General features: G+C 42.0%; 2 protein-coding genes across 3 annotated transcripts in view; one reads left to right on the forward strand and one right to left on the reverse strand.

The window, feature by feature from the left end:
* Positions 1-24,889, forward strand: part of LOC111773652 (uncharacterized) — a 108,676-nt gene extending 83,787 nt beyond the window's left edge. Inside the window, exons 3-4 of one of the 2 annotated variants that reach the window (XM_070267356.1) lie at positions 22,852-23,063; positions 24,533-24,889. In XM_070267356.1, coding sequence (XP_070123457.1) covers positions 22,852-23,063; positions 24,533-24,613 — 293 coding nt within the window. In that variant the 3' untranslated portion in view covers positions 24,614-24,889. Of the gene's footprint in view, positions 1-22,851 lie in introns of both variants that reach the window. The other variant, XM_070267355.1, reaches the window with a different exon arrangement.
* The window catches only part of CLCA4 (chloride channel accessory 4), a 36,198-nt gene extending 10,218 nt beyond the window's left edge, over positions 1-25,980 (reverse strand). The window contains exons 1-8 of the mRNA XM_014740222.3: positions 25,704-25,980; positions 13,732-13,872; positions 13,443-13,590; positions 9,212-9,320; positions 7,411-7,588; positions 6,860-7,078; positions 4,563-4,790; positions 760-937 (exon numbers count right to left, since the gene is read on the reverse strand). Of these exons, the coding sequence (XP_014595708.2) occupies positions 760-937; positions 4,563-4,790; positions 6,860-7,078; positions 7,411-7,588; positions 9,212-9,320; positions 13,443-13,590; positions 13,732-13,872; positions 25,704-25,862 (1,360 nt within the window). The 5' untranslated portion in view covers positions 25,863-25,980. The remainder of the gene's footprint in view (positions 1-759; positions 938-4,562; positions 4,791-6,859; positions 7,079-7,410; positions 7,589-9,211; positions 9,321-13,442; positions 13,591-13,731; positions 13,873-25,703) is intronic.
* Between the last annotated feature and the right edge of the window lie 272 nt (positions 25,981-26,252).

The raw sequence follows: 26,252 nt of genomic DNA on the forward strand, positions 1-26,252 counted from the left end.
AAAGTACTTTGAAACAATGGGAGTTTGTACATCTAAGCATTAAAAAGCAAGTATGTATTTGGTAACTTTAGAAGTCAACTCAATACAACAATTGATATTCATAATGTTATAAATTATGTATTTTCTACTATGTTTAAGAAGCCACTGAAAGCATATAGTCCTTTTTCATCACATATCTTTGTATCTAAGGTAACAGCTACCCTGTAGTTAATCTAGAAACTTTGTTGTTACTTAAATTTATTTAGTCTGAACTTCTGTTAATCTTATCACCCCAACCCATAACCTCTGCTCTGGTCTCATGGATTTCCCACTATTCCTCCATATGCCTGGCATTGTCATCCCAACACGGTCTTTTTTGCTCATGACCTGGTCATCATCTCTCACCCTTCCAGAGAAATTCAACACCTAGCTCAAGGCCCAGCTCAGAACTCAACTCGTCTCTCATGCCTCCTTCCTGACTCTGTACAACCCTAGGAGAATTAATGGCTTCCTCTGCTCACATCTTGCTTTATTCCTGTGTATTCCTTTTGTCGTGGAGGACGGTTATCTGCTTATGCTATCTGATTACTAGTTTTATTTGTCTTTCCAGCCAGCTGGACTGTGAGCCCTTTGAGAACAGACATCAGGTCTGCTTTAACTCTGGTCCCAGGCTCCTGGCACAGTGCCTGCAGAGCAAGAGCTTGAGAGAAGTTGCTGATCGTCAGCCTCTACACTTGTGCATTGCTATCAAAGGACTAGAATATATGGGTCACCTTTTACCTGTTATGGTGCTCATCTCTATGACTGCTTGATCAGCAGATGGTCCCAAAGCAATGAAATGAATGATGGCCCCACTTTGTCTCACTTCATCCACGCAACTGCCTGCAGTGTTATCCTCCCCATCGGTCAGCAGCACTATTTCAGATCCATCTATTTGGGGGTATGTGCCTGTAAGTACCTGCAAATATAATCAGAGCATAATTACAAGTGTTGCTAGATCAAAGACTTATGGGAGATCAGGAAAAATGTACGGAGGAAATAAAAATGTGCAGAAAGGAAGAAATAGCTTCTGTTTTAAAATCATAGAATCTGCAATCAGCAGCCCCTGGGGGAACGTAAACATGACTCTCTATTTTGTCCACCTGCTGCAGGGAATTTCTGTTCAAATGAAGCTATATGGGAGCAGGGCTTTGGAACATCCCTCCTGGGTTAAATGACAATGACATCTGAGTCTGGGAAACTCAGGTCAACCAGACGCGAAAAATATAATTGCAGAATGTGGCATTAAGTATTTCTCTGCTCTTTGACCGGACTGCTTTCTGACAAGCCTTCTGTGTATAGTCTGCTGCATATACAGCTACATGCATTAAGAATCCACCTCAATATAAAAAAAAAAAATAATGATTCCCAATTAGGAAACCCTTACTATGTTTATAAAGAAAAGATATAGAAAGTTCTAAGTGGGTCAACGTTAAGAGTCTTGTCATATAACTTATTTTACCTCTAATATTAACAAGAACAAACTTAAGAATATTGCTAGTGCTCAGAGAATACATGAATTGTATTTACTGAGATTGAGTTCTATTTGTGGCTTGAACCCATTTCCTGTAAAACCAGACAATTTGAAACTTAGGGTTCTGCATCCAGGTGCCTGTAAGAGAAGATAAAGAGAATTTATCCCAGGATAGTAACTATATTTCATCTTCTCTGACAGCTTTAATTGGTAGTGGCTTCTTAGAGTACTATTTTGAGAAACTGAGTGCAGGCCAATGGGAAAAAAGTACCAGATTATCTCTGTGTATGACTCCACTCATATGAGGAATTTAAAATTATGGACTAAGAACAGGTTAGTGGATACCAGGGGAAAGGTGGGGTGGGGGGTGGGCACAAAGGGTGAAGTGGTACACCTACAACATGACTGACAAACATTAATGTACAATTGAACTTTCACAAGATTGTAACCTATCAATAACTCAATAAAAAAAAAATTAAAAAAAAAAAAAAGTACCAGATTATCAGTCGCTCTCCTGGGTATGTTGTGGAGGTGTGTGTAGATTTGCAAAAGAGGGTTTGGAATGTAGGAACCTTTTTTTTTTTTAAAGGTATGCCTTTTTTGTGTGTGAGGAAGAATGGCCCTGAGCTAACATCTGTTGCCAGTCTTTCTCCTTTTGTCCCTGTTATTTTTTTATCCCCCCCCCCCCCCAATACCTAGTTGTATATCCTAGTTGTAGGTCCTTCTAGTTCTTCTTTGTGGGACACTGCCTCAGCATGGTTTGATGAGTGCTGCTAGGTCGACACCTAGGATCCAAACTGGCGAACCCCCTGGACCACCAAAGCGGAGCGTGTGAACTTAACTGCTAGGCCACAGGGCCAGCCCCTGTAGGAATCCTTAATAAACCTGGTGTCAGGGAACAAAATGACTAGGCTCATTTCAATTTTTGCATGTTTTGGGGCAAAGAATGACTAATATATATATTGTAATATATGTGAAATATGCTCTGACATGCATTAAAACCACATTGAAAAATAGGAAATGCTTTTACACATTTACATCATTTATACAGCATCCCCATCACACTCCCTCTTCACATTTGAGTGCAAAATGAAGATTTAAAGATGAAGTAGAGTTCTCTCTACTTCACCTCTCCCTTTCTTGTATTAGTTTATCCACTGAGTGCTTACAATGTGTTAGTCACTGACCTGGCTACTGGGGATTTAGCAGGACTACATGGTTCCTGCATTCATGGAAAGAATTGAATTAAATTTAAAAATATTTATTGATATTTGGGTGAGAGACTGGGGAGATATAGAGAGTGACAAAGACACAGCAGATATATTCTATAGTTCAAGAGAAACAACACAATATTACAGTGCTACCATTTACTGAATGCTTGCTGGGTGTTAAATGTGTTTTATACACTGTGTAATTTAATCCAAGTCCAAACTCCCAACGTGTCCCTAGATAACAACTCTTCTACCACTCTGCTCCCTACAGTTTATTTCCTGTGGGGCAACCAGAGTCAACTTCATAAATCTTAAATTGATTCTCAGTCTCTGATGCTTAAAGCCCTTCGGTAGCTTTCTGCGGTGCTTAAAATAAAATACAAACTTCTTACCATATTTTTTGAAGTTTTGAAAAATGTAGCTACTGTCTACCTGCCAATCACATTTAATACCCCCTAATTTGTCAGACTCCAGTGTCACTAGCTTCTGTCATTTCTTGGAATAATCCAGTTCTTTTTCACTTCTTTCCCAAGGGACTTTGCACTTTCCTTTCTGCTTGAACCACTGACTCTTTCTCATCCTTCAAATCTTAGCTTAAATGTCACCCTTCAGAGAGAGCCCCAGTGGCCTCTCTACCTAAGGTAGCCAGTGCCCCTCTTTTCCCAGTTACTCTATGACTTCACTCTGGTTCCTGCGCAACACTGTCTCCACAGGCTTCAATCATTGTTGTTTTAAGTTAATTACTGATTGATTGGTGGATGAATGATCTGTTCCCCACTGAAATAGCATGAACTACAAGGGCAGAGAAGCTTTGCTGGGTACATAAATATACATTGAACAAATTATATTATATTATATGTTTGCCCACTACTCCCAACAATAAATATATGTTGAATAAATTAAAACATGAACAGTCCTATACTAGCTTTCATTGCCCCATTTTACTGATGAGGTAATAGAGAACTAGAGAGGTGAAGAATCACGCTTAGGGTCACAAAGCTAGTAAGTGATAATTGGAGTTTGAACCCAGGACTTCATGTTAAAAAGCTACACTGAAATGCCATGCAATTCATAAAAGAGGGTGATTCAACAGGGGTGAGAGTAGCAGGAAAAGCTGCACAAAGGAGCAAGGAGGTTGAAGAATTGGTAGAAGTTTAACATGCAAAGATGGAAAGAAGGTAACAATAGATATAACAGATAGAACAATAAATAATATTGTTCTAAGTATGTAATATATAATTTCATTTAATCCTCATAATAGTCCTCTGAAGTAGGCATTCTTGTTTTCCTATATTTTACAAATAAGTCCCTGAGAATCTAAAGAGACTGAAACATTATCTAAGATCACATAGCTGGTACGTGGTAGAGCCAGTTCTCTGAGGTCAAAACTCATGTTGTGACCAGTCTTCCTTACCCAACTTTGACTAACAGTCCCTGCCACATCTGCTTCTATAGATAAACATCAGTTTCCTCTAACTGAATGTGACAGACACTGAAACGAGTATTGGCCCAAAGTGGAATCATACCATTTAGCTTGCTTCATTGCATAAAAGTTGATGACTTTTGCAGCCCAAACACACTTATTTAACTAACATTTTTTGAGCACGGACTATTACGTAGTAACACGACAGACAAAGTTTCTGATGTCACTGGACTTGTGCTCTAGTGGCATTTTAATACTCATTTATTCACTCATCAGTTTATTCATTGACTTACTGATCCATTTTTTTATGGGCTTAGTCCTGTGCTTCTTAGGATTAGTTATGTCAAAATTAGGGAGAAAGTATATGCAACAGCATTTAACATAAAAATGTCCTAGTAATAAAGAGAGCAAATTATATTTGTATTATAATTTTCACCTGAAATGCTGATTTAATTCCCCTGCAGATGGAAGTTCCTCCAGAAGCTGCTGTAGGTAAACTCTCCAAGAGCTTGTTTCTTTCATTGCTGCTTGTTATTTGGATTAATTTACTTTTTATGTAGGCAGTACTATCAAAATGCACCATCCCCACCCAGGATCCGTTTTCAATGGTCTGCATCAGGAAATGTTTTGCTGCTTGGTTCATTCGATTTAGGCGATTAGAACCCTGAATAAAAAAGGAAAAGAAAAACAAGCAAATGGCTTCCAACTGGAAAATAATAAGAGATCACATAAAATGAATGAACAGACTTTGTTAAGAATCTTCTATCAATAGTAATTGGTGTTATTAAACAAAGCAATTGTTTTTTCTCAATTGATAAAATTGAAAAATATAGTTATGTGTATTATGTAAAACATATAGGGTAGTAAGGAAAATAAGCTTTTGAGTAAAGCTGATTGTTGACTGCCAAGCACCCAAATTAGAGGTGGAGGGTGGGGTGGGGGCTGGGTTGGAATTGGAGGGCAATGACTCACATCTTAGAGTCTGACTAATTACTCTTGGGATCCTCTGTTGCATTCAGAGGAAACCACTCCCCAGATTCTACAGTATCTAACAAGATTATCATGGACTCCAACTACAGCCTGAAATTTCTCCATCCACTGGGGACTAGACTACCAAAAAGATGAACTTACTCAAGCTGCAGCTATATTCTTAGAGGCCTAGTCCCTACCTCCCCCATTTCCTCTTCTGCTCCCACCTCTTCCCAGCACTTCCCCACCAATGGATTAATTGGACTTTTTTTTTGGTAACTCAGACTTCCATCTCTCTTTCCTACATGAATGCCCACCATATGAGTGTCTTCATACATTTGTCTTTTCCAGTCCCTCAATACCAACTGATCTGTGGTACCTTCCCCCAACACATGCCCAAATTTCCCTCTGAACTCCCTAGAACCAAATCACAGTGAGAACCTCCTATATCCCCATCTTTGAGGGCTCTCTTTACTACCTTGCTTTACCTTTACACTTGGCTCTATCTGTACCCTGCCTAGGGGAGGGTGCTCATCTTCTCCCAATCAAGAATGTCATCTCTCCCCTGTGACACTTCCTAGACACTTATATGTGCTGGTGTCTAGCACTCTGATGCTCTTTCTGAAACTCTGTGCTATTGTGGATTGTTTCATTCATCCCTTGCCCTTTTCAGTAACCACCCAATCCCCCACTTGTTAAAGACACTATTCCTGATCTTCAGCATGGTCTGTTCTGCTTCAAATGTGCCATTCGTCTGAGTACCTTATCACATTACATCTGCTCATTTGTAGTCTATTCATTTCAACAATTTTTTATTGAGTGCCTATATGTGATAAACCCTGTTCTGGGCAAGTGGGATACAAAGATGAATAAGACACTGTTTCAAGTCCTAGAGGCATGGTTCCTGGAGAGCATGGTTCCAAGTCCTAGAGGAGCTCCCAGGCTAGTGGGAGAGAAGTGTGTAATTTCAACATAATTTATAGTAATATAAGTTTGCACAGGTCATTGTGGGAGACCAGTAGAAGGACCCTTAGCCTAGAATCCTAGCCCATTTTCTCCTGGGGAAATGGGTACCTCTACCAAATTTTGAAGACTGTGTATGAGTTAACCAGGTGATGGGGCAGAGAGAGTTTTCTCTGTTGAACTTTGGACTCATCAAGGATATGGGCTTCTGTTCCTAGAGCCTAGCACAATGCCTACCATTCAGTGAATGATAGTAGAAGGAATGAATGCCTGAATCTGGTCCTATCTTCGTGATGGTGATGCTCTTTGTTGGTGTCTTTGAGCATAAAGAGGTCATTGATACAGGAGTTTAAAATAAGATAAAACCATGTTAAGAATTTTCTTGGTTGATCTTGTCCCTTGACTTGAAATGGAGTTCAGAAGCCCTGAATCTACTTTTTCCTCATGTCTGTCAAGTATTTCCAGTAGACAACGAGGGTGAGCTTAGAAAACATTTTCCTATTTCAATCTCTAGTTCTGATCTTCTAACTAAATCTTTACTAAAGGGCCTAAAAGTCATCCTCAATAAACCTATTTTCTGGAAAAAACAGAGACTCTTGGGTTAGGTCTTTTTAACTCTCTTGCCATCATTCTTTCATTACAATGTTCACTGCCCCACTAGAGGTCATGATCACAGGAAGTGATGGTACTTATGCCACCATGAAATTCAGAACAACCCAGGTGCAGGTAGTGTTGAGTGTTCTTAAGCCCTCAATCACCTCCCTCTTCCTACATCCAGGAAAAATGGGCTCACAAACTTACCGCCATGCTTCCAGACTTATCAAGAACTAAGCACATAATTCTTTGACTGATCTTCAGCAATGAGAAGACAGGTGGAGGGGGTGGTGCCACCATAGATGTTGTGTTTTTAAAATCCTCAGAATTGCTGATCACGTCCCATGTGCTTCTGGAATTGCACATTTTGTTTTGTAGGCTTGGAGCCTCTCGGTTATGGTTGTTTTCCTTACAGAATTCAACAACCTAAAAGGTTAATAAAATGAAAAAAATTGTTTATGTACAATGCATTTAAAAATTGAACTACAAATCTGAAAAAATAAAAAATCTGCTCTGCAAATATGTTGTCTATTGAATGAAATTGACTCACTGAGGAATCATATAATAGTAAAGTTGATTTTAAATAATAGTAATAACAGGAACACTAGTTGTGTGCTTACTATATGCCAGTCAGTGTTCAAAGAACTATATATTAATACATCTAATCTCTCAGGTCACCTGCACAGATATTTTATAAATATCATGACATGTCCTTTACTTACAAATATATAGTCTGAAGTAACTATTGATGTACTTACAGAATCAATCCCTTGCATAAACATTATGGATGCCTTTTCGGTTTGATCTTTCTCAGGGAAGAATTGACAATCTTTTTCATACAGTTTTGTCTTAGAATCAATTCTGCATGCTCTGGTTACACAGCTGTCTCCTTGACACGTATAAACTCTATTTATACCAGTAATACCTGTGGGACACCTGAAAGTATGTGACAGTTAGTCTTTGAGACAACCTAACAATTAAAATTTTTGGAAAATCTTAAGGGTCTTTATATCGAGGTTTTCAATAATGACCATTATATCAAGACTTTTATTGTTATTCGTATACCACATGCATCTTATTTTGCCAGGAAAGGTTAAGGGTTTCTACCAGAGCAGTTATCTGCTTTTCCAGAAGTTGCAGAGGGAAATGTTAAGTGGGATCTCCAGTGTAGGCGATGGCTGAGTTCTCTGCTGGGATTCAAGCTCCTGCTGTTCTGCTCACACTAATGGCTTTTACAAACACCTGTCGTGGTGGCCTTGTGATGGTAAATGCACTGCAGGCGTCTGGACAAGGTGACTTGTGACACAGTTACTCTTGGTACCACCTTAGCTTGAAGTTCTTTGTAGATTTCTGTTCAAGAAGATATCCCCAAAGAATGGGATGAGGCTTGGCTGCAAGTGTTTTGATTATTCAAGGAGCGTTTTTTTTTTCCTGCTTTATCTCCTCAAACCCCCCAGTACATAGTTGTATATCCTAGTTGCAGGTCCTTCTAGTTGTGGTCAAGGAGCGTTTTTATCCAAAGTGAAATGTGACTTGAAGGAAAGACTGAGGTACTGCCCAGGAGAGCAGAGTAAAGAATCGTGGAGGCGTTTTAAACATATGTTTTATTGCGTGGAATTGACCACAGTGGCAGTAATTAGAACAAATATGCTGGAATGTGAATATATCCCATCTTTTCAATGTGTTTCCAGTACCAATTCAAGAAGCAATGACTAGATTTCATTCTGTCATTTAGGAAGTCTCCTAAATATGCCTATGTTTCTATTGCCCCACAACTTAGTGACTGTGATGTTAACAGCCATGATGAATGTTCTATAGCAAAGACTAGGTATTTAGGGGGAATATGATATAAACAAATGTAATCAATGTAAGATTCTTTAAATACATGTCTTTAAACTTGGGCTATAGGGCCGAGGAAGGGCTTTCACTGAAATCTTGTATCTTTCAGTTTGCACATTTTTTATAAGTTCCCAGCCCCATCAGGTCATCTAATATTGATTAAGCTGATGGTACCTAGTTTTAAACCAATTCCCCAAAAAGCATTCTTTTCGCTTGATCTCAGAACCAAGAGGATTGTCTATTATATAAAGTGTGATGTTAGATTGGAATTTTAAAGTGAACTTTATAAACTCAGGAAATTTCTGTTTGGCTCCTCGAAGCTGATTGACTTCTTACTCAGCGCATATTTGCCACTAATTGTAACCAACGTTTTTTTTCATTCTGGTATCGTGTAAATAATTTTGATTTCCTCTCATATAGTAAAACCATTTCTGCAGAGAACAATTTCAGTGTGAATGAATTTTGGCAGCTGTGGTAGAGAGGTATAAAAATATGCCAAATTTGCTACCAAATGCCCTTGAAGTGATGTTTATCTTAAATGGACAGCCAGGTTCTTTAAGGTATACTTTGTAAAATAAAACCAGAAAAGCACTGTTTTGTGATATAGCATCTACTATCTGCATTGGGACAAAAATGAATGACTAGCTTTTGAAAAAAATCAAACTAAGAAAAATAAGAAGTTACACCTGAAGTAATTTAAGAAAATTTAAATGGTCATGCCTTGTTGCTTCAATTTTTTTTGATGTGGCGCTGTAGTAAGGCTCATCTTCGTTGTACTCGTCAAACACTCCCCAGCGGAGATGGGCCCACTCGTGGACAAACAATCTCCCTGTGGGAAAATATTCCAAATACGTCATCATAATTCAAGTGATAAAATCTGCCCCACAGATAGTTTAAGAAACTTTTTTCCAATCAAAAAATATTTATATTGGGGCTGGCCCGGTGGAGCAGTGGTTAAATGTGCACGTTCCACTTCGGGGGCCCAGGGTTCGCCAGTTCAGATCCCGCGTGCAGACATTGCACTGCTTGGCACGCCATGCTGTGGTAGGCGTCCCACATATAAAGTAGAGGAATGTGGGCATGGATGTTAGCTCAGGGCCAGCCATCCTCAGCAAAAAGAGGAGGATTGGCAGCAGTTAGCTCAGGGCTAATCTTTCTCAAAAAAAAAAAAATTATATTCAGGCTTAAATAGCTGGCAACATTTATATTTTTGTTTATACAAAAGTATATTACATTACATTGCACTCTATTATGTTACATTGTGTAATATATTGACTTTTTATTCTACAACATGTTAAATCAACAAAACATTTATTATATACACAGTATGGTGTAAGAGACTGGACTTTGGGTCTTGGTTCTTGGGGGGCAAAAAATCTTAGATATTACTGTGGTTTTGGCTCTACAACATTCATTCCTACCAACAACATAAAGACAAATATGACATATCTGTGGTATTGAAATTTCATGAGGGTGCGATTAGTTAAAAAGTGTATATAAATGCTCCTTAGGTGGTTGATAATAAAAAAAGATTGGAAAACACTGCTAAAGACCATATATAATCTTATGGGTGTCTAAATGAAGTGATTAATTTATAGTCCCTAGCATATGTAAGCATTAATTATATGAAAACAATTATTATTAATTATATATATTCAGTGCTATAGTAGGTACCAGGAAATATAAAGATGAGTAAGATATAGTCCTTGACTATGAAAGCTTAGAGAGAGGGAATCAGAATTTTAAAAAATTTTTTCCTAAGAATTTCAGAGTAAATGGAAGAGTAAAGGTAAATCCAAGCTGGAAATACAGGAAGAAGAAACAAGTAGAATTTTTGTTCCAGCAATATTAGGAAAAACATTGGAAGAAATAGAAATGGAGAAGAAATAGTTGGAAATATAGTCTGTTCTGCTACAATGTGTGTTTCTCTAACTCAAATTAACTCATGAGATCTGAAAATAGGGTTAAATGTCAGTATTATGCAAAAGTCATGTTTCTTTTTTTTTGTCCAAAGATTGGCACCTGAGCAAACATCTGTTGCCAATCTTCTTTTTTTTCCTTCTTCTTCTCCCCAACGCCCCCCAGTACATAGTTGTATATTTTAGTTGCAGGTCCTTCTGTTTGTGCTATATGAGACACTGCCTCAGCATGGCCTGATGAGCGGTGCCATGTCCGCGCCCAGGATCTGAACCTGCGAAACCCTGGACCTCCAAAGTGGAGTGTGCGACCTTAACCACTCAGCCACAGAGCCTGCCCCAAAAAGTCATGTTTCTTCTTGAAATCTCTGTGCCTCAAAATATGTTCCTGGGACCAGCAGCATCAGCATCACCTGGGCACTAACAAGATCTGCAGAATCTTGGGCCTGCTCTAGATTACTGAATCAGAATCTGCATATTTACAAGATCCCTAAGTTATTCCCTACATGTTAACCTTTAAGAACACTGGTTTAAGGTTTCCTAGGCAAATGGATCCAAATTATTGAGTGTGGAATTATAACCTTCAGTATGGGAAGAAAAAACCCTTATATCAGCTACTACAATAGGAGTTTGATGACTTTTAAGAAAATTTAAAACTGCCTGCACAAGTGGCTCACTTTTTAGAGAGACGTGCTTCCGTCTCAGCTCGTGGCAGGTTATCTTACCTCCAGTGCACACCTCCATTTGCTAAGAGAGTAGATTTCAAGAGCTCCCACCACACATACACACAAAGGTAACTATGTGAGGAGATGAAATGTTAATTAGCTTGACTTTAGCAATCATCTCACTATGTAAATGTACATCAAATCATCATGATGTAGACCTTGTATCTCTACAATTTTTATTTTTAAAAAAGCAGCCACTGTGATTTAGAATTGCATCCCCATCTACATCATTGTCTCGGTTCCCACTAGCCCTCTTCTCACTTCTCAAAGCATTTCCTCTGTGTGTGTGTCTGTGTACCTTTAATATCTACAATGATGGCAGCATCCAACCACACTGGGCTGCCCCTGGGTGGTCCAAATGATCTTCCCATGTGCCTATTGTTATTGTTGTTATCATTTCTATTACAAATTGTATGGATTTGGGGACTGTCTTTTTAATCTTATTTTCCCAAAAGCTTTATTGTTTTTAGGGCATTGTTTTGCAGAATGTGAGTTTTTTTTCCACAAACTCATGGATCCCATTAGGGCAGAAACACCTGTTTAAGAGGGAAGGGTGAAACTGTCAGTTATGGCCTTGGGTTGAGGTGGGGGGTATGGAAAAATAACAAGAGCTCAGGTGGGAACCTTGGCTTTAAAAACTGGAGAAAATCCTCCTAAGACAGCTGGAGGTGGGGAGACATGAAGGTGGACTTGAGTTTGGAAGTAGAGAGAAAGAAGATAGGGGCCTTTATTTTTTCGGTCAAGTCACCTGTTGATTGATGGGATTGAAAAGAGTGACTAGAGATCTTGAGAAAAGTGGTAGAAGTCTTAGAACAACTGCTATAGGGAATATATGGGAGCTGAGAAGAGGGAAGTAAAAATATTGTTCAGTAGCTTTGAGTGCTTCCCTGAGCTTGGAAAATGTGTTTTTGTAATGATACCACTTAGTTTTGTATTTTCTTTCACGTATGTTTTCTTGGAAACATGTTAACAGGACCCAAAGGAAAGTGTCTAGAAACTCAATACAGAGGATTTGGCAAGCTGAATGGAACGTAAGGATAGGAGTGGTGAGGGAGTTGAGCTGTTTATACTTGTAATTGAACTGAATTTCTGGACATACCAAGGAGGAAAGAAAGTATAGTTACAAGGGCTCAAGGGATTAGAGGTGCCAAGTAGAACAAAGAGCTCAAGTGGGGAAAGGAACATGTTGGGGAGAAGTAAGATTGGGATGGGATGGTATGATATAGCTTTCAAGACTAGGGTTGGGAACAGGTCCAGGTAATGATGAGGACCAGGGCTGGCTTAGTGTTTGACAGAGACAAAGAAACTTAATGTATGCTCGTTGAAAGGGCAATGGAAGAGGGAGATTCTGGAGTATGTAGATTCAGGAAGTTTTCACTGAGTAGTGACGTATTCATTGGGCCTTCCTTTAACAATGATTTGTATTTTATATGAAAAATAATATACTTTAGTTCATTTTAACCAATGATCTTAACTTTTAGATGGAGCTAGATGGAAACGTCATTTTTATAGATAAAAGTGATCACTTATAGACAAGTTCATGTGGTTCAGCCAAATAGGTTGAATATAATATGAGGAACTAACAGCCTGTGAGTGTTTTCTCTTGGCCAGGAACTGGTATCTTGGCTCTTTCCAGCTTGCCAGGCATCTGCCTTCCATGGAGGCAGCACGTGATTGATTAATATCCAACTGTGGAGAACTGGAAAATTAAAATCTAAAAAGTATGCCAGGGGCCAGCCCAGTGGAGTAGTGGTTAAGTTCATGCACTCTGCTTCGGCAGCTTGGGGTTTGCTGGTGCGGATCCTGGGTGCGGACCTACACACGGCTCATCAAGCCATGCTGTGGCAGCATCCCACATGGAAGAACTAGAAGTACTTACAACTAGGGTATACAACTATGTACTGGGGCTTTGGGGAGGAAAAAAAAGGAGGAAGATTGGCAACAGATGTTAGCTCAGGGACAATCTTCCTCACAATAAAATAAAAAAATAAAAAGTATGCCAAAGGAAAACATTGAATATTGCTGCCCTTTGTTCAAATTCCTGTAGACACTGTACTGACTGTAGTTACATGGATTATGTAATTTAACGTTCACAATAATTTTGTAGGGTAGGAACTCCTCTATTCACCATTTTACAGGAAGTAGACACAGAGAGGCTAGGTCACTTGTCCAAGGTCACACACAGTTGATAATTAGGGGAGTCAGGATTTGAACGACAGGACTCTGACTCCAAGGCTTGGACACTTAAGCTTGGTAAAAAGCTGCTTGTTGGAAGCATTGCAAAATATATGTTTTAACCAAAATTCCTACCTGATGGTCCATATTCACTTTCACTTTTTCCAAGTACAAAGTCGGGGGTGAGATGAATGTATTCTCCTTTCTCTCCACAGGCAGTAAACTGTTTGGTGTATGGTTCATCTCTACCTGGGAGGGTAGGTGGTGCAACTAAAACATCAGCCTGAGAATGTTTAAAAAGATTTTTAAGAGATCAGAAATAGAAATGATAGCATTTAGTCAGAACAACTCTGAAACGACCAGTTTGCTGTAAAACTGAGGAGCAGCAAAAATTACAATTTTTAAGAGAAACTTTTTGACTCACGTGTTCATAGCTTTCAAGTTTTGGCCTCTTATATTCAGAGTTTTCCTTCCAATTTTCAGGAATTAATATTGAAACATTTTTGAAAAAGAATCTTTTTTCTGTGGCTTCAAACAGGTAAGTAGAAGCTGTAGTCACCATGTCCTATTGTTAAAGGAAACACATGTGAGGATGGCGAAGTGACAGTGGACTAAATGAACAAGTGTTCGTCATAGGCATTTCCCAACTTAAGAATGGATAGAAAAAGCAACTTACTAATGAGCAAGGGCTCTGCCTCACAATTCACTTGGCCACCTCAGTCCAAAATTATAGCTTCATTCTGCACATTAAAGGTTGAATCTTCCATAATCCTTCATCAAAAGGCAAATGCTCGTGTTTGGTGTTAAGAGAAATTGTATAAAATGATAAAGGCATAGACTTTAGCGTCATCTGCTTGGTTCCAATACTGGCATCAGCACTTTCTGGCTGATAGGGCTTCACCAGTTTACGTAACGCTCTGAAGCCCAGTTCCCTCATCTCTTAAATGGAGTATTGCAATCTATCTTTAAGGTTGGCATAAATATGAAATGAGTTGTATAGTACTCCACACATAGGCAGTCACAAACCGGTTGATGTCATTATTGTTTATAAGTCGTAGTAGAGAACAGCCTTAGCTGATGCAAGCTGAGGAGAACATTCTGTAGGGACTGGTCATAGGAGAGGATTTTCATTATACTCCCACTGCGCAGGAGAGGCAGCTGGGTTGGGATCCTAGAAGGTGGGGGTGACGGAAAATTCATAGGAGAGGCAGAGCTTTTTGATCCTAGGCAGAGCTTATTGCTCTGCCAACAAGCTGAAAATAATATCACCTTATACTGTTCCATATCCTGAATCCAAAGATGCAACGATTATTAAGAGAAATAGTCCTTCCCTAGAGCTTACTATGTAGTGGGAGAAATAAATGGGTGAAAAAGTCCTATGGTAGATGATCAAACCCACTGAATATTTGGGGGATCCTGGATGCTAGATGACGGTGTCATCCTCTTCATCTCACTGGCAACGTCCCAGTCAAGAGTGTTGTTTTCTTTAAGGCAGGCTCCAGTCCTCCAGGGTGCTTTCTGACCTAACATAAGCCCATCATAGAGCTGTTCTATTTCAGGAGTTCCAGAGCTCTCTACCCTGTGTTCTTGAAGAGAGTTCAGTGTGCTGACTGTAGTGTACTGAGGAGATCAGCAAACTGATTGGGTTCAGAGCCATGGGATCAATCAGAAGCCAGAGTACAGAGAACTGAAGGCCCAGAGGACTGGCTAGGAGTCAGGAAAAGGCCTTCAGAGAGCTCCTAATCTAGATAGGAGGTTACTTCATCACTGGCCTAGAGCAGATGAAAGAATTCTCTACCTGTTCCCTAAGGAGGCCTCTCTCCTTTATTGTTGTGGGATATTTAGGTCTCAACCAGTTACCTTCTGCTTGAAGTGATGGCTCTCTCTGTGGTTACGATATGAAAGCATATGTGGTAGTTTGAATTGTGCTACTGATTGGAAAATAGTGTTGCTGCATACAGTTGTGTTGTACATTGTACAACTCCAAGGGATTCCATTTTCTTTGTAGTCTCCATGGCTCTGTGCAACTCCCTTGGTTAATGGAATGTTTTCAGTTCATGGAGGGATTTCACAGACCCTATATCACATGACTGATACCCTGGGATATACTAAGGGGCCTAATAAGGGTTCTCACAGTCTTTCTCAGCAGAATTCCTATAATATTCCTTCTAAATTCCTTCCCAGTATTCTTCTAATATCCTAGTTGGATCAAAGAAGATTAAGACTTCAATGTTTTCATAAATAAGGACTCTCAAACCAAAAAGACACATGAATAAAAGGAATAAGGAAAGATGACAAGTGACATCTTAGATCATGCATTATCAGTGAGTTCAGAAAAAAATCTTATTATGGTCAGAGAGTATCCCAACAGTAAGGCTATGTCCTGAAGTTGGTCCATCAGTTGCAAAATACAGTGGTTTTCATCATCTTATACAAGCCAGAACTCAAACCCAGGTCTGTCAGCCTTCAAAGTCCCTGTGCTAGATCTCAGCTCTGATTGTGCTATTTAATGTAATGTTGGGAAAATTATTTAATTCTCCAAATATCAATTTTCTCCTGTGTATTATGTGGATGAGAGTATTTCTGAAGGTTGCCTGATAATATAAATGCAAGGACTTTGTAGAGGGCTAAGAGACTGTCAGGAAACTTTGTGTAATCTAGGCATTTCCACTAAAAATCAATCTTTTACTTGTAGTGTTCAAGAGAGGATCTTTTCAAAATTTTTTTCCCCTACAAATAATTCTTCCAAATACTAATTTCAGAGGTTCAGAAAAGTTTGAATCTGATTGGCTGTCCCTGAACACTAAGAAACCGTCAATCAGAATCAGTTATATTAACTGCTATTCAAGCCTGTGTCTTTCAGTATAAGGAATCTTTATCTTCCCCTGGAATTCAAAAGGTATCAATAAATGAACCCTGCTATGCTGCCAGAGTTTATACAGAATGAGTGCTAAATGGTAGCCACAGAATCACCTGTTCACCACTGAGGTCATGCCCATCAACTTCTGGTGGATAATAACATCCATGAGAGGGCTAAAACAGTGAGCATAAGGACACAGTAGTGGAGGAATTGAATTTAAGGAATTAGTAAATGTCAGGGACAGGGGACCTAATTCACATGTCTGTAACACCAATCTCTTTCTTACATGGAATGTGAGAGGTGGAAGAAACTGTAGAAATCGGAGTCCTTGGTTCAGTCCTGGAGACTCTCTCTTCTCCATCTGCACTTCCTAGTGAACTCCTTTATTCTCATGGTTTCCAATCTCGTCCACACATGGATGACTCCCAAATTTTCATCTCCCCCCAGATTTTCCCCCTGAATTCTGATTCCTGTCTCTATCCACGTGGGTGTCTAATAAGCATCTCAAATTCAAAATGTTCAAAACTAACTGCTGATCTCTCAACTGCCAAATTTTCTCCTCTTCTCAATTGCTGATAATTCCATCCTTACAAGTGTTCAGGCCAAAACCCTTGAAGTCTTCTGTGACTTCTATCTTTCCCTCCTTCCACCTCTACCCCCCGCACATCTAAACCATCAGCAAATTCGTCTATGCTACCCTCCGAATATGCTCAGAATCACCCTCTTTAATGATTTCTACCACAATAGCCCTGTTGCTAGCCACCATCACTTCTGACTTGTGACAGCTTCCTACCCAGTGTCCTTCTGCACCTCTCTGCTGCAACAGAGCTTATATAGGATGAGCAGAAGTGAAAACTCTCTCCAGAGTTTCCTCAACACTGCCTTCAGAGTGATCCCCGAATATGCAGGAGACAGCACACCCCTTCTCTGCTCAGAATCCTTTCATGGATTCCTGTTACAGACTCTTAACATCAGCCCTGATATCAGTTCCCCACATTGAACCCAGCGTAAGTGGGGTTAAAACTAAAACCCACCACCCCCTTTCCTGCTTCTCTAGCTCCACTCACATGTAAGTACCTGTTTCTTTACACTTGGACTCTTTGAGCTTTACAACTAAATGGGAGTTACAAATTGTGAAAAGCCCAGGTGGCCTGGAGTTGGAGGCACACTAAAGTTTAGCTAATCATGTGTCCTTGAAGTTTGCCAGGAAAGCTGCTGTCTCAAGAATATCAAGGAGCGGAGGCTTCCCAGACCTCAACTCCTCACTCCTGGCGCTCTAACCCCCCTCAAAAAGGAAGACAAGACAAAGGCGAAGGACGCCCACCTGCCATCCTCCTATCTCACCATCCCCCCGCCTCGCTGCAAGCAGCCTCTCAAGGCCCAACGCAGGCTGGTGGGAAAACACCAACCTGCACAAGCTCCACGCGCCCCCTCCCCTACCCAAAACCCCAAATAAAAATCCCTACCCATTCCTCATCGGGGAGCTAGCAATTTTTGAGGCATGAGCCCTTGCTTTGCTCCCTGTGCCTGGCATAGTAAAAAACTTTCCTCTTCCACTCAAGACTCTGTTCTCGTTATTTGGATTGGCATCGGGTTCAGAGACAGAACTTTCGGTTACAAATTGGCGACCCAGATGGGACCTGTGGGTGGCCCCCACTGAGACCCCCTTGGCTTGATAGGATGCTCCAGAGTCGTACTCCATGCCTGCCCCAATAGGGAAAGTAGAGGGTTGGAGGAAGACTCAGGGAGGCCAGATCGCCGAGGGCCGGTGCTTAGTTGGTGGGACTTCATTCCAGGTCGAATCCAGGTCTGCTCCCTTGGCCGGGCTCTGCAGAGTGCCAGGGACAGCTGGAGGGGCCGCTCCAGCAGCTGCCAAAGCCCATTTTGCTTTGGGAGTCTTCCCTCCTACCTCCTCCCAGGGCGACTGTTCGGACCTCTGGTTACCAGGGAAACTATCTTGAGGAAAAGGAAAGTGCATTTGTTTGGAGTCTGGATGCCCCGGCCAAACTTTGGTAAGTCCCCCGGGTGTGCACAACCGAGGTCCCTTGTCCTTGCTCGTTTGGGAAGATCTGCACAGCCGATCTTCGTTTGTCGGGCGCCCCCGAGTGTAGGACACGGACTAAGCTGGGACTGGAAGCACTTTGGTTTGGGTTTTGGTTTTGGTTTTTGGCTTCCGTTTGTGGCCGGGGGTTTCTGGGAAAGCGTGCTTGTTTGGTATTTGTTTTTGTCTGTCTGTCTGTCTGTTCTTTCAAAGTGTCAACATGGGAGGCGCCATATCTGTTCCACCCAAGATCCCCTTGGGGAAAATATTGGCTGACTGGTAGACCTATAGTTATAAGCCAATGAAGAAAAATCAAATGGTATTCTATTGTAACACTGCCTGGCCAATGTATGTCTTGGAAAGTGAGGAAAGATGGCCGTTGAATGGAACTTTAAATTATTACACTATATTGCAGTTGGAGTGGTTCTGTGAAAGATCTGGGAAGTGGGATGAGATTCTGTACGTGCAGGCTTTTATGCGGTTGCATCATCAGGAAGGTGAACAGCCAGGGACCAAGCTGATGGTCCAAAGAAAAGCCAAACCTCTGGTAGTCAAAGATATTCGGACACCAGGAGAAAACCTTGATGAGGACATAACTGCCTCGAGTGTGTTAAATCCTTTTAATCCTAATTTCACTGTGACACAACCACCAATGGCAGGTGCCTCCCGCTCCCCACCGCAACCCCAGGCGGCGGGAAGTGGGAGGGAACCCCCACGGCAACTGCCCCCTTTGTGTCTGCCCATGTCAGATGAAGAGGTGGTAGTGGGGGCCGAGTCTCCAACAGATCAGCCTAGGAATGAACCAGGAGCAGGAACTGTCTCCCCCTCTAGACAGGGTACTCCTTTTGGCCAGGGGTCTTCTGGAATGGGGGCAGGGCAATTCCCTCTGCGCCAGCTGCCTCTAGGGACAAACAGTCAGGGGCAACCGGTCGCCTACTATTGGACTTATACCCCTTTCTCAACCTCTGATTTGCTACATTGGAAAAACCAGAACCCGTCCTACCGGGAAGACCCACAAAAGATGACAGATTTGCTTACAACTATTTTTTTCTACCCATCACCCTACTTGGGCAGACATTCAATCTTTGTTAAGTATAATGCTTACAGGCGATGAGCGGCTCCTTGTAGTGGTAAAAATCAGGGAAGAGGCTCAGCATTTGCATGATGAGGATCCCAATCAAACTCCCACTCCTGACGTGACCATTCCCCAAGCAGAGCCCAGTTGGGACCCAAACACGGATTCAGGGAATGCACTATTAAGCCATTACCGAAGGTGTGTCTTGGCTGGACTTAAGAAAGGAGTCCCCAAACAAAGGAGCCTAAACAAAATTCAGGAACTCCGGAAAGAAACAGGAGAAAATCCTGCAGTGTTTTTAGAACGCATATGTCAGGCCTACAGAAAATATACTGATTCAGACCCAGAAGACCCTGAAAACCTTCGGATGGTCAACATGACCTTTATTGGACAGAGTGCCCCAGACATTAGGAGGAAGCTTAATAAGGTTGAAGGGGCCATAGCCATGAGCCCTGGTCAATTAGTGGAAATTGCCTTTAAAGTTTATAATGCTCGGGAGGAGCATAAAGCCAGGCCAGTCAAAGTGCTCTATGCAGCTTCCCTAAAATGGAGAAATGGGGAAGAGGATCCAAGACTGAGGAGGAGAAGACGCTGAAAGTTAGAGAGAAATCAGTGCGCCTGTGCAGGGAGAAAGGGCACTGGAAAAACGAATGCCCTAAGCTAGAAATAGACACCAAAGGGGAAAGATGTCTTCCCCCAAGAAGGCCCATGACCCCTCGAGTCCAGGACTTACAGGAGGAAGATGATGATTGACGGGGCCCGGGTGTCCTTGCCATGCTGGCAGCTCCCATTCCAATAGTCCCCCACGAGCCCCAGGCACAAATGACAGTGGGGACCCAATTGGTTGATTTTCTAGTGGATACTGGTGCCACTTATTCGGTGTTAAACAGCCAATTGACATCATTAAGTAATTCCTCAATTACCATTGTTGGAGTCACAGGCGAAACTCAGCAGAGACCCATGCTACAACCGCTGGAATGCAGCTTGGGAGAACAAAAGTTAAAACACAGCTTTTTGTATATACCAGATTGTCCCATTCCTCTCCTCGGATGAGATTTGCTTTGTAAACTGAATGCTCAGATAACTTTTTCACCCAAGAAGAAGCAGCTTCACCTACAGGTGCCACTGGAAAATGCACTCAGACTACAAGCCCTCCTGGAAAGAATGGAAGAAGGAGAGCACCCAATACCGCCTGAGATCCACGAACGAGTGAGTCCAGCCGTCTGGGCTGATGGGGTGCCCGGACGAGCTCGATCTGCCAGCCCAATAAAAATTGAACTTAAAAAAGGAGCCTCTTGTCCAAGAAAGAAACAATATCCCCTGAAGAAAGAGGCCTTAAAAGGTATCCAACCGGTTTTGCAAAGATTTTTGCAGCATGGGCTGATAAGGCCCTGCCAATCACCATACAACACGCCTATTTTACCAGTCAAGAAACCACACTCAGATGAGTACCGGTTTGTGCAGGATTTAAGAGCCATTAATGACATTGTACAGGATATACATCCAACAGTACCAAACCCCTGTACACTATTAACTACTGTACCAGGGGAATACGGCTGGTTTTCAGTGTTGGACCTTAAGGATGTTTTTTTTGCATTCCACTGGAAAGGAAATCTCAGCTATTGTTTGCCTTCAAGTGGCAAGACCCAGATACACGGGCCACCAACCAACATTGTTGGACTGTGTTGCCTCAGGGGTTTAAGAACTCCCCTACCCTGTTTAACGAAACTTTGGCAAAAGACTTGAGGGGACTCCAGCTCAATCAGGGAACATTACTGCAATATGTTGATGATTTGCTGATAGCAAGTCCTAGTTACCAGCACTGCTTGAACAACACCATTATAGTGCTAAATCACCTTGCCTGGTGTGGCTACAAGGTATCCCCCACAAAGGCCCAGATCTGTAAACAACAAGTGGCCTATTTGGGTTTTCAAATAAACCAAGGCACCCGCAACATAATGTCTGACCGACGACAGGCGATTTTGTGGGTGAGAGCTCCTCAAAATCGAAGACAGTTAAGGGGATTCTTAGGTATGGTAGGGTTTTGCTGGATCTGGATTCCCAATTTTGGATTGATAGCCAAACCATTATATGATGCTTTGAAGGGAAAAGAAACACATCCCCTCGTATGGTCAGGAGAATGCCAACAGGCATTTGAGGCTTTAAAGCAAAAGTTGTTGACTGCACCGGCCTTGGGCCTTCCAGATCTAAAAAAGGAATTCAAGCTATATGTACATGAGGGACAGGGAAGGCTGCCAAGAAAATGCCAGAGGGCCTAAATATTTGGGGGCCCTCATCCCACAATTGGACTTAAGTCAATGTGACCCCTCCGATATGGAGGAGGATTTGAAAAGGGCACAAGAATGGGGGTTTAATAATTGGGATCCTTCTCACAAATGGAAAATAAATCCTCATGGTCTCATTCTACTCCCTGAGGCCCTGGTGTGGCCCTTAATAAAATACTTGCATGAATGCACTCATTATGGAAGAGATGCCTTAGTGGACCTCTTACGACCTCACCTCAGGGGGCCTAAGCTACATCAGCTGGCTCGAAAGGCCTCCTCCTCTTGCCCAGTCTGTGCCAGACACAACCCAAACACAGAAAGGCAACCCTTGAGAAAGGGAACTCAATATTCTGGGGAACAACCGTGTGAGGATTGGCAAGTGGACTTTACACAAATGCCTAAGACAACCGGGAATTTCAAATACTTGTTAGTATTTGTAGACACTTTCAGGATGGATAGAAACATTCCCCACCAGAACTGAGAAAGCCACCGAGGTAGCCAAATGTTTGCTGAAGGAGATTGTCCCTAGGTTTGGATTGCCATCTAGCATCCAGAGTGATAACGGACCTGCCTTTGTGGCTGAAGCAACACAACCAGTAAGTAAGGTTCTTGGGATCAAATAGAAGCTGCATGCCTCGTGGAGACCACAATCCACAGGACAAATGGAAAAGATGAATCACACTCTAAAGAAGACAATTGCCAAACTCTGTCAAGAAGCCCATCTAAAGTGGGACAAGGTGCTACCAATTGCCCTCTTCTGTATCAGAGTGGCCCCTAGAAGTGGACTTGGATTAAGCCCCTATGAAATAATATATGGGAGACCCTTCCTAGCTCCATGGGGAAAAGGGGAGGACCCCCATGCAATTACGGAAATTAGATTAAAGCAGTATGTACAGCATCTGGGTCAAATATTAACTACTATGCATGAATTTATCTCCTCCAGGTCTCCTCCCCGTCTTGAAACTTCGCTACATCCATTCCAGCCAGGAGACAAAGTACTTCTGAAGGCGTGGAAGGAACAAGGGCCAGAACAACAACTTGAAAAAAAATGGAGAGGGCCCTATGATGTGTTGTTAACCACCCATACATCCCTTAAATTGGCAGGTGTAAAACCGTGGGTCCACCACACTCGAGTAAAGAAATGTCCAGATAATTTCCAGCCACAAACGTCTTCTCCTGCTAAGTGGGAAAGTAAACCGCTGGAGGGTCTTAAGTTGCTCTTTAGGAAACAATCATGAGACGCTTCATGTTGCTAATTCATTTCTATTCCTTGCATTTTCTAGTTGCAGCCTGGCTGGATAACTCCTTAGTGCGAATTGCACAGACCATTACTAATGCAACACAAGCAGTGGACTGCTGGATTTGCCTTCCCCGAGCTCAGTCCACTCTGGATCATGGGGACCTCCTGGTACATCCCGTATCAGACTTTGCTCAGGTTCCCGACGGAGACTGGGTCCCTACACGAGATCTTAGAGCACTCACCTTCATGTACCAGGTGCGCATTAGTCACCTCCCCCTTACGAGCTCTTCTACCATCGCCTGTCTTACACTTCCTCTCTCCCCTAGTACTGTGGTATATTGGACCCAGGGAGCCCAGCGGATACCTGAATACTTTGAAATGACACCGCCTCCGCCTTTGGGGCAACTCCCCATGTGTTCCCAGAGGCCCACCAGATACCCTGGGGAAGGAATTAAGGCTATAATTGACTATTCATTTCTAGAGCAACCCTGGATGAAACTTCAAAGTTGGTTACTATTCCTATACTAATTGCTCTGCAGGTTACTATACTCACAATGAAGGTGAAAGTAAGGTCTTTTGTGCCCCTCACAGACATGCTTTTGTTTGCAAAATCAGTAATTACCCTTGGGCTATGGAGTGCCTCCGCAATTTCACTTTTCTCACTCAGTGCCTCCTTGGGAATCTGGTGACTCCTTTTACGCTTCACAACCTAAGTGCATCAAAACGTTGGGCAAGTTCCTTAAAATTATATACCTGAGTTACCTGAGACTTGCAGGGAAACGTTCCTGATGGAGATGAATATTTCTATGGGTACACTCTATTGCCCAGGTGGGGAGTCGCAGCCCATCAACCTGTGCTCCGCAATCTATTCGGACCCTAACAATCACAGCAAATGAAACTGCCAAGTCCCTGCTCAATGTACAAACCTCTCTCGACTCTTTAGCAAAAGTTGTATTAGATAATCATCTGGCTTTGGACTATATTCTAGCTGAACAAGGTGGAATTCGTGCCATAGCTAACACCTGTTGTTGCACATACGTAAACACTTCATCACAAGTAGAGACTAGTACTGAAAAGATCAGACAACAGGCTACCTGGTTCCAACAAACATTAGATCATCATGCTTCCATCCTAGATGGAAGAAAAACAGATATGGGTGACTGGTTTTCAAGCTTATTTTCCTGGATACCGAAAAAAATCCAGTCTGCATTATCTGGCATTTTACATTTTGGTTTATCTATACTTCTATTGATGGCTGGGATAGACATTATGTTTAAGTTCCTTTTCTGTTGTATTTCCGGTATTTGCAGGACTGCAACCGGAACACTAACCACCCACAGAAAAAACTAGCAAAAGCATGTTCAAGCTTTCCATCTCAAGGACCCCCTAGCATCGCCCCAATACAGCAGGAAGCAGCTAGATGATGACGACGCCCCTTTTCCATAGAAATGGAAAGCAAGACATGACAGTGGGGAATATGTTACAGGCTCTTAACATCAGCCCTGATATCAGTTCCCCACATTGAACCCAGCATACGTGGGGTTAAAACTAAAACCCACCACCCCCTTTCCTGCTTCTCTAGCTCCACTCACATGTAAATACCTGTTTCTTTAAACTTTGACTCTTTGAGCTTTACAACTAAATGGGAGTTACAAATTGTGAAAAGCCCAGGTGGCCTGGAGTTGGAGGCACACTAAAGTTTGGCTAATCATGTGTCCTTGAAGTTTGCCAGGAAAGCTGCTGTCTCAAGAATATCAAGGAGCGGAGGCTTCCCAGACCTCAACTCCTCACTCCTGGCGCTCTAACCCCCCTCAAAAAGGAAGACAAGACAAAGGCCAAGGACGCCCACCTGCCATCCTCCTATCTCACCATCCCCCCGCCTCGCTGCAAGCAGCCTCTCAAGGCCCAATGCAGGCTGGTGGGAAAGCACCCAGCTGCACAAGCTCCACGCACCCCCTCCCCTACCCAAAACCCGAAATAAAAATCCCTACCCATTCCTCATCGGGGAGCTAGCAATTTTTGAGGCATGAGCCCTTGCTTTGCTCCCTGTGCCTGGCATAGTAAAAAACTTTCCTCTTCCACTCAAGACTCTGTTCTCGTTATTTGGATTGGCATCGGGTTCAGAGACAGAACTTTTGGTTACATTCCCATGGCACTCCGAGTAAAAACCCCAAAAGTCTTTCCAGTGCTCTGGGCCCTGCCACCTCTCCACTTCAGCCAACTCTGCCCTTCCTCCTGCTCATTCACAGTTGTGTCCTTGGTCGCATCAAGCATGCTCTCACCTCCATGCCTCTGCGCCTGCCGGTCCCTCCCCAGAGTTTTCAGTGGGCTCTTCCCTCACTCATCTCAGGTCTCTGCTCAGATGTCACAGCAACAGTGAGGCCTTCCCTGAGTACCCGACATGAAACAGTAACCCACATTCTCCCCTACCCCAGCCCCACCAACGCTCCCTATCCCCCTTGGCTGATTTATTTTACTCCATAACAACTTACTACTGTCTGATCTGCTACACAGTTACATGTTTCTATTATCTACAGCGGCTGAAAAGAGTGTACACTGCACGAGGGCAGGGGCTTTTTATTCACTCTTGTCTCCCCCTGACATACTATAAACATTCAATAAATCACTGCTTAAAAATGGACAAGTCCAACTGCTTATTTACTGATAAAGACACTGAGGATCAGGGAGGCCCTGTTCCCTGTCTTGGGTCTTATGGTGAGAGAGGGTAGAACCTCTCTAGAACCTGCAATTCCCACTGACATTCTAGCATTGTCTTCACTGCACCACGCTGCTTTTAAACTTTCTGGACCATTCACAACTTTCCATAATAATTATTAACTGCTAACTTTTTTTCTACTCCACAATTTATATAGAGAAATCTTATCTCTTCCTTACCTTTATCTGTTCTATTATTTTTCCATCTTCTGGCACAGCAGGGTCTATAGCAATGATGACACCTTCGTAGCCATTGTTGTTCAGCTGAATGAGGGAAGTATCGGACCCCTGCAGAAGGTGGAGGACTAAGAGAAAAACCACACTTCTGAATAACCCCATTGTTGCTCTGAATTGTCCTGGCTCCAAGGCTGGCTGGTTTTTTCAAGAGGCTTTTCTTTCACTTTCTCTCTCTGCATATATTTGTACTCTCCTAAACATTATCAGCTGATTATTTGATGTTGATTGTATAAAGGTCAGTGTTACATATGTGGGAAAATATTTGATCTCAGTTTACATATAATTTTATTGTATGTTACTGTAAAAGTGATCAGAAACATAGGAGAGATTAGACATTTTTATTTAAAATACATTGCAGATATTCCTCTTGTGACATATTTTCTATACTTTCTAATTATGGTTAATTTCCTAAATGCAGATATATACTTTGTATTTTCTGCAGAGTGCAATGTAAAAATTAAAAAGATTTTGTAATGAAATGAGTAGAAACAA

Source organism: Equus caballus, chromosome 5 (assembly GCF_041296265.1).
Source record: "Equus caballus isolate H_3958 breed thoroughbred chromosome 5, TB-T2T, whole genome shotgun sequence".
In the NCBI taxonomy this organism is placed as follows: domain Eukaryota; kingdom Metazoa; phylum Chordata; class Mammalia; order Perissodactyla; family Equidae; genus Equus; species Equus caballus.